We start from the raw sequence: 7053 nt of genomic DNA, 5'->3' as shown, positions 1-7053 counted from the left end.
CACAGTACGATCAGAAGAGGTGCTGTATGATTTAAGTTCACTGGAAAAACAAGTCGACGTAACAGTAATGACGTGAAAAACTGAGGCTGTTGTCTCTGTATTATTCCGTAAAAGTGTGTAAGAGTGTGTTTGGCTCCAGGTCAGCTGATCTCAGAGAGAACACAGAACAGGAAGCATGTGAACAAACTCAGTTTATTATTCAAGTAAAAAGTGACAGCAGACGCTCAGCTGAGGGTTTATTTACACACATGTACAGACACAAACCTGCCATCCTCACAGCACGCCGGCCCGCCCGCAGACTGACCCTGGGTCAGCATGACAAACGGACGCGGCGGCGAGGAGACGAACTCAAACTGTCCTTATTTACAACACAAATGAAAGCAGCTGTCTGACGTCCGGGTCAAACAGGAGGAAACGCAGAACTGCAGCAGGAAGCAGACGAACCTGCGCGCACACACAGACTGATTTAAGGTATGTATGGAGGTCTCGCGCATCACCTCAGAGACATGAGACTGGGGTCATCAGACCAAACAGAGACCAGTCGGTGACCTCCAGCAGCCGCTGGAATCGTGTTTTACTCGTTTATATTTTTACCTGGTGATCAGTGTTTTCTTGGGGGCGGGGCTTAGATTAATGCAGATTACTTAAAGGCGACCATCCTGAGCTCACAGAGTCTCTGATCTGTTGCGAACTCATTGTTATAGCTTTTGCTTCATGTGTCAGCCTTTACGTCTGCCTGCCTGTCTTTAGAAAGACTCGCATGGTTAACGTTATCATTAACAGTTTGCTCGGGTTGTATGCCTTTTTCTTCCCTTTTTGATTTATATTCTCATACTTTGCTTTCCCGCTTATTTTCTGCAATAACCCAAAAAGCCGTCAGGGTTTGCCCATTTCCAGTTTTCCCCCCAAACACAATCCCTCTGTGAGGACCTGCAGACTTACAGGAACGTCATTCAGGCGAGCTGATCACACGATGGTTGCCGGGCTGATGACTGCAGCTGCTTTCTGAGGACAGACGGAGAACACCATCAACCAAACATTTATAAACTCAGAGAAATTCCCAGAGAATCACCGAGCCGCTCGGAGAGATGACAAACATATTTAAAAATGCTCTAACTCCGCCTCCTTCATGGCGCTGTCTGCACTCACAGCTGAAATGTACGGGCTGTTGAGGTGCAGTTTGCTGGGGGAAGAGGGGGAGGGCTCCTCGGGCAGCGCTTCCTGGAGGTGGGAGGACACGCAGCCGCTGTCGGAGCCAGTAGAGCCGGAGAGGCAGCGAGACGACGAACCTGAACTCTCAGTGGCTGAAGACAGAAAAAAGAAAAAGAAACTGCAGTCAGGCGTTAAAGTGAAGATGCTGGAGGATTGGGACGAAGATTACTCAAACCTAATCTGAGACTCATGAGTTTAGGTGTGTGCTGACGTACTCATGGAGGGCTGGCTGCTGGTCTCGTGCTCCTGCTCGTCCTCCTCGATGCACGAAGCGCTGAAGGAGCTCTGAGCGGTGGGAGGAGGGGGGATGCTCTGACTGCAGGAGGGAGGAGGATGTTATAAAACCAGCACAAGAACCTTTGACCTTTGACAGCAGGACAGGTAAGTCTCACCTGTACATGTGCAGATTGAGCGGTCCCAGCAGGCTGGCTGAAGACGGGCCTAATGCTGCAGGGTCAGAGGTCACCGTTCCCCTTTTAAAAGGATTCGAATGGTCGAAGACGGAGACGGCGATGGACGCCCGCGTTCTGGCACCTGAAGGACCCAATCACCGTTTTACTTTTTGATCATCAGTAACTAACGAGCTGATTGGTGAATTCTAGTGAAAGTAAAGTCTGAGCGGCACCTCTGCTCTTCATCATGTAGTGAACGGCTCGGTCGCTGATGGCCGCGTCGCTCGGCTGGATGTCCAGGAACGGTTTGTTGCCCACGCCCATCGACACCATCTCCTTCAAACGCATCTCTGCTGGCAGAAAGACAAACGGGTGAGTTGATCTCCGACGCTCTCCGCTCTCCTGAACGCTCCGCCATCCGCACCTTTGTTCCTCGTGGCCTGGGTCCACAGGATTCGGGCGATGTCGTTTGTCCAGGCGTGTTTTGCGTCCGTCGTTGTCGCCTGAAGGATGAAGGTCTGATTCTTGGATGTCCTCCTCCTGAACCAGATCTCAAACTTCAGCCCGCTGTCCCCCGTCGACTCTGTCAGACCAACGTCCGCCGTCTGCAGCACAAGCACACGTTTTCTGCTCAGAAAGTTCCTCGCCTCACAGTTGGCGTGGGCTCGCCTGCTCTTGGAGAGCTTACCTTGAAGGAGTGTTTGTAGATGAAGACGTCCAGCCCTCCCTCCATCTTCTTAGGTTTACTGAAGAGGACGAGCTCCTCGAACAGGAAGATGCGACGCTGACATTTCCTCCTCCCGCTCCAGACAGTGAACTCGTCCTGCCGGATCAGCTGACCCTGCTCCTTCAGGTTCACCTGCAGGCAGAAGAAGAAGAAAGATGTTGAAGAAGAAGAGCGGATTGGGTTTAATTCCTAAGAATAGCCGATTTAATTAAGTTTATAAGGTCCATCGAAACTTAATTTAAGACGTTGTAGACTTGGGCACGAATGATGACGCTAAAACAGGATTATAAGAAAGTAAAAGACCGTAAAAGCAGCTCTGCTGAGGCTCATGGGACACAGCCCTTAGTTTGGTAATCTGAACACAAAGGAATGGCTGGTCAGGCTTTTTGGAGGCTACCTCCAGCCTCACAGGGAGCTGCAGTCTGCTGGAGGAAGCCTCTGATCTGGCTTCTGGAGTATTTCACAGCATATATGGAAAATAGTTTCTGATACTGTTACGCTGTTCAACTTAAAAGAGCGTTTAACGACACGGTCCAATTTAAACGTCTCACCTTGAGCTCAGTCTTTATCATGAAACCCACAAACACAAACCTCCCATCTTACTGTGGTAATCATGTCCATCAAGGCGGTCGTGTGATTGGTTTTTAGTTGGACTACTAAAAAAGTTTTTCAGGATTTTGGATCCAGAAATTTTTAGGAGACCATAATCAAGGATTTTGGACCAAGTGATCAGTTCCAGAAGTTCTGCTCCTTGAATTTGATTCATGTGTGATGTGGAGGGGACTTTCACCTCAGATCAATATTTCTGGTGAGTCTAGAACACGAGTTTCACCTGAGCTCAGATCAGGCTACACTTACGTCACAGTCTCGAATGGCGTCCATGGCCAACAGGTCGTTTCCATGGCGAAGCTGGAACTTGACCATATTGGTGGCAGACTGCAGTGCCGTAAGCTCCGCCTCCTGTGCCACGCCCACCTCCTTCATGAGGTCAGTGAGGAGCAGCGCGTATTTGCTCATCCTCTGAACGGGCTTCAGCAGGTAGGAGGACAGGTCCATCTTATCGCCCAGCTCCAGCTGCTTCCTCTGCAGGAAGGAGGGGGGCAGGGGTTAGTGTGAGTACAAATATGAGGTCACATAAAGGTCAGAGGTCAGAGGTGGTGGTTGTAGTTCTCACTCTGAAGAAGGAGTGTCCGTGATTCGCCAGAAGAGCGTCAGACTTGGGTTTGTTCTTGCTGTAAAGAGCGTACAGACCGAACTGCTCCTGCTGTTCAACACAAACAACAAACACATTCACACAGAGTACGTGTACGTGTGTGTGTGTGTGTGTGTGTGTGTGTGTGTGTGTGTGTGTGTGTGTGTGTGTGTGTGTGTGTGTGTGTGTGTGTGTGTGTGTGTCCGTCCTACGTGTCTGAGGAAGCAGTGCGGCACTCTGAGCGGGTGCTTCGAGCAGGCCTCCAGCTCCTTCAGGAAAAACTGGCTGTGGAAGTCGAGGAGTTTCTCCAGGTTGCCGAAGACGACGGTGCGTTTCCCCCTGAGATCCTGCGGGAGGTCTGCTCGGTCCATCTCGGGGAAGTAGTGATGTATGATGTAACGCAGTGAGCGGACATACTCGCGCTCCGTGTTCACCATCTCCTCCACAATGTGACGCAGCTTGCTGCACACACACACACGCACACACACGTCAGCAGAGAAGTGTCAGTCTACAAATTCAGTCTGAGAAACCAGGATTACCCACCTGCTCCTGGGTCGGGGTTCTCCGGTGGGTGTGCTGGGTGTCCCGGGGCTATGTGGCCCCTGCCCTCCCCAGCTGTGAGAAGGCGTCCTGGGGCAGAGCGTGCGGTCTGCTGCCTCAGTGCTGCTGACCTCCAGACCACGAATGAACACACCCGTGTTTCCTCTGCGCACTGGCTCGCTGAGGGCGCGAGCAGACGGGCTGTAGCGCGACGTCTCCGGGGTGGCGGGGCAGTCGAAACTCTGAGTCTTCCTGAGCTGCTGTCGTCTGCAGGAGAAGGAAGAGGAGGAAGAGGAGATGGAGAAGGAAGACGATGATGGAGTGAAGCAGGGAGAAGAATCCAGGCGGTGGAGTCTGGGACTGCAGGAAGTGATATCCACACGGTCTGAGGACTCGTCTGAGGAGGAGCTGCGAAAAAGTCGCCGGAGGAGCGGCGTGTGCTGCGGGGTGGGAGGTGAGGCAGAGCCAGCAGGGGTGGAGGTAATGGAAAGAACCGAGGAGGCATTACAAGGGGGTGAGGAGGCCTTTGTTTTCTCCTCTGGCAGGCGGGAGGAGGATGAGGAGGTGTCACGGGCCCCCCAGAGTCCTGACAGAGACTTCCTGGAGGAGATGGAGCTCCTGCTGGTGGCAGAGTCAGAGCGGCGCCTGTGGGCGGAGTCACGCGTCTTCAGTGCTGCCTCCATCTTCCTGTCAAACATCTTCTTGGTCTCTTGACACTTGGACCAAGCGAAGCTCCACTGACGAAGGCCTCGCTCGCCCCGCAGTTCACCCGCAGCCACCTTCATTTCCTGAAAACAGGCGTCTGGGATTGGTGGGTGCAGACGCTGGTAGTCCTCCAGGCAGCCAATCACAGCTTGGCATTTGTCTGGCAGTGTGCAGTCCTCCATACTGATCCCAGCTAGGTGACGCATACCCTGCAGCGCCCAGCCATAAGCCTGCAGAGAGAGAGGGGAGAGTCACATGGAGAGCCGATGGAAAGGCGCCATTCCACTTCCTGTTAAAATGACTGCAGTTTAGCTGAAGTACAGCAGGGGGCGCTCAGGAGAAAGTCAGACAGCATCAAAAATCTGTCAGAAATTAAATAAGACGACTAACTAAAAACAAAAAAACCCAAACAATCAGCAGTCACGCTGTAGTGCGTGCTCATTGGTTGGTTAAGGACAATAGAAAACACTCTCAGTGGCACCCTGTTCAAAATGATAACTAAACATCAGAACCAGAGCTAAAGCCCAGCAGGAACTTTGTGTCCAGCTGGTTGTGATGGATGAAGGAAACGCTCTCTGAGGCTGCTGCTCGCCCGACGCTTCAAATCAACATTTACAGACGCTGTGACACCCCAGCGCTCACAGAGGTGTTTTACTATAACATGAAAAACAATCTGAAACTCAAATATCATCGTTTAAAAAATTCAAAGAGCAGAAGATCTATTTTGTCCAGATGACATGACCTTTGACCCTAGACAGCAGCCCACTGAAGAAATGTTTTTTTCTTCATTTTAATAAATTCAAAAGCAAAAAGACTGAAAAAAGAAAAAGGCAGGAAGTGATGGGGTTACTTTAGCTGGTTATGATGGGAACATTTTAAGTTTCCCCAATCAAGTTGAACACCCACCTTTTCCCCGCCCACTTTTTTTTTTTTGCTAGGGTCACACACAAAGATGCCATGGTGCAGGTCCTCTTCTCACGTGGAGGAGGTCCTAAAGGGCCCGCACTAAAACAGCTGATATAACATGTAAACTTTTAAACCATCTCTCTGAGAAGACGTTTTCCTCGTTTGTTTTCAAAGTGATGATGTTTCCTGGTCCAAGCCGTTCCAGCTTTTCCTTTAAAGCGAGCAGAACTCGGACCCGACACTGAAACGTTCAGGGCGTCTCCGTTTTTTTCTGTCTGTTCGGACAAACAACACGAACAGACCGACAATGACGTCACTCTGCAAGTGTGTAGTCAGAGAGCTTTGAAGTGTGAGCTCGTGTTTGTGTGCGCACCACGAAGGAGTCGACCGCCAATCTCCTTTTTGTTGAAGGCTGGAGGGGGAGGAGTGTGCGTGCGTGCGTGCGTGCGTGTTAAATTAAAGACCAGAGGCCTCCTGCTTCTCCACTGAAGAATGACTGAATGAGTCTTTACCTTCCTGACATGCAGCTAACATTACTTCACCCCTAAAACAGCAGGAGACACACACGCACACAAGGTCATGTGCATGTCAGTTCGGAGCAGGTTATTCCAAACTTTTCAAGGCCTGGAGGGGGAAAGTTCAGCAGCACTGACAGCTGGTTGGGTTTGGGCAGGGTGTGGTCACCAGAGGGCGCTGGAAGCACAGCAGGGTGAGGGTTCACTGTGAGGGTACAGACACCCTCTTCAGTGCCTGCTGAAAGAAAACAACCCACCAGCATCGCAGAACACTGAGGAGCAGCTCTGACACTTCAGTCTCGGTTGATTTGGTGACAGCGGCGATGGTTTGAGTCTAAACGTGCAAAGCACAGAGGTTTGTGGCACAACAATCAGCAGAATCATCTGCTGCACCCCTGCCTGAGAAGGTGGAGGTGTGCTCCAACATCTATCTCTACCTACACCAACTCTTCAATCAGTCTTCCCAGAAAGGCTCAAAGAGGAGAAAGTGGTCCAAAAACAGACGGATGTGTCAGTTAATATTTCATTAGATAGGGTCTAATAATAATCCATTCAGACGTCTTCATGAGGTCGACGTAAACAACCAAGGCGGTGACACAGATATGATCCGACAGGACGTGCTAACAATGAAACCATATGGACATCGATGTGGCAGGAGGCTACCGGGTCAGCGCTCTTCAGACCGATTAGCTGCTGATGTGTCCTGATCGCTGCAGCCGCTCACTTCCCACATGCACAAAGGTGTGTGTGAGAGAGAGGATCGTCACAGCAGTCCTTTATTGTAACTGTACTCTTTATCTTCGATTCTACAACACAACAACTGTGGGTACATTTTAGTTGTCAGCCAGGTTTAATCATTTTATT

General features: G+C 50.8%; 1 protein-coding gene across 4 annotated transcripts in view; it reads right to left on the bottom strand.

Moving 5' to 3' along the window:
- Nucleotides 1-174: 174 nt before the first annotated feature.
- The window catches only part of plekhg4 (pleckstrin homology domain containing, family G (with RhoGef domain) member 4), an 81105-nt gene continuing 74226 nt past the window's right edge, over nucleotides 175-7053 (bottom strand). For 3 of the 4 annotated variants that reach the window (XM_042223834.1, XM_042223837.1, XM_042223836.1), the window contains 11 exons: nucleotides 4067-4998; nucleotides 3736-3985; nucleotides 3506-3595; nucleotides 3190-3414; nucleotides 2293-2463; nucleotides 2029-2209; nucleotides 1838-1954; nucleotides 1605-1746; nucleotides 1428-1528; nucleotides 1150-1304; nucleotides 175-1005 (listed from right to left, as the gene is read on the bottom strand). In XM_042223834.1, the coding sequence (XP_042079768.1) occupies nucleotides 967-1005; nucleotides 1150-1304; nucleotides 1428-1528; nucleotides 1605-1746; nucleotides 1838-1954; nucleotides 2029-2209; nucleotides 2293-2463; nucleotides 3190-3414; nucleotides 3506-3595; nucleotides 3736-3985; nucleotides 4067-4998 (2403 nt within the window). In that variant the 3' untranslated portion in view covers nucleotides 175-966. The remainder of the gene's footprint in view (nucleotides 1006-1149; nucleotides 1305-1427; nucleotides 1529-1604; nucleotides 1747-1837; nucleotides 1955-2028; nucleotides 2210-2292; nucleotides 2464-3189; nucleotides 3415-3505; nucleotides 3596-3735; nucleotides 3986-4066; nucleotides 4999-7053) is intronic. The other variant, XM_042223835.1, reaches the window with a different exon arrangement.

The sequence above is a fragment of the Haplochromis burtoni genome, unplaced genomic scaffold, assembly GCF_018398535.1.
Source record: "Haplochromis burtoni strain Fernald_Lab_line unplaced genomic scaffold, NCSU_Asbu1 Contig_121, whole genome shotgun sequence".
Taxonomy (NCBI): Eukaryota; Metazoa; Chordata; class Actinopteri; order Cichliformes; family Cichlidae; genus Haplochromis; species Haplochromis burtoni.
This window is presented reverse-complemented; position numbering and strand designations above follow the sequence as displayed.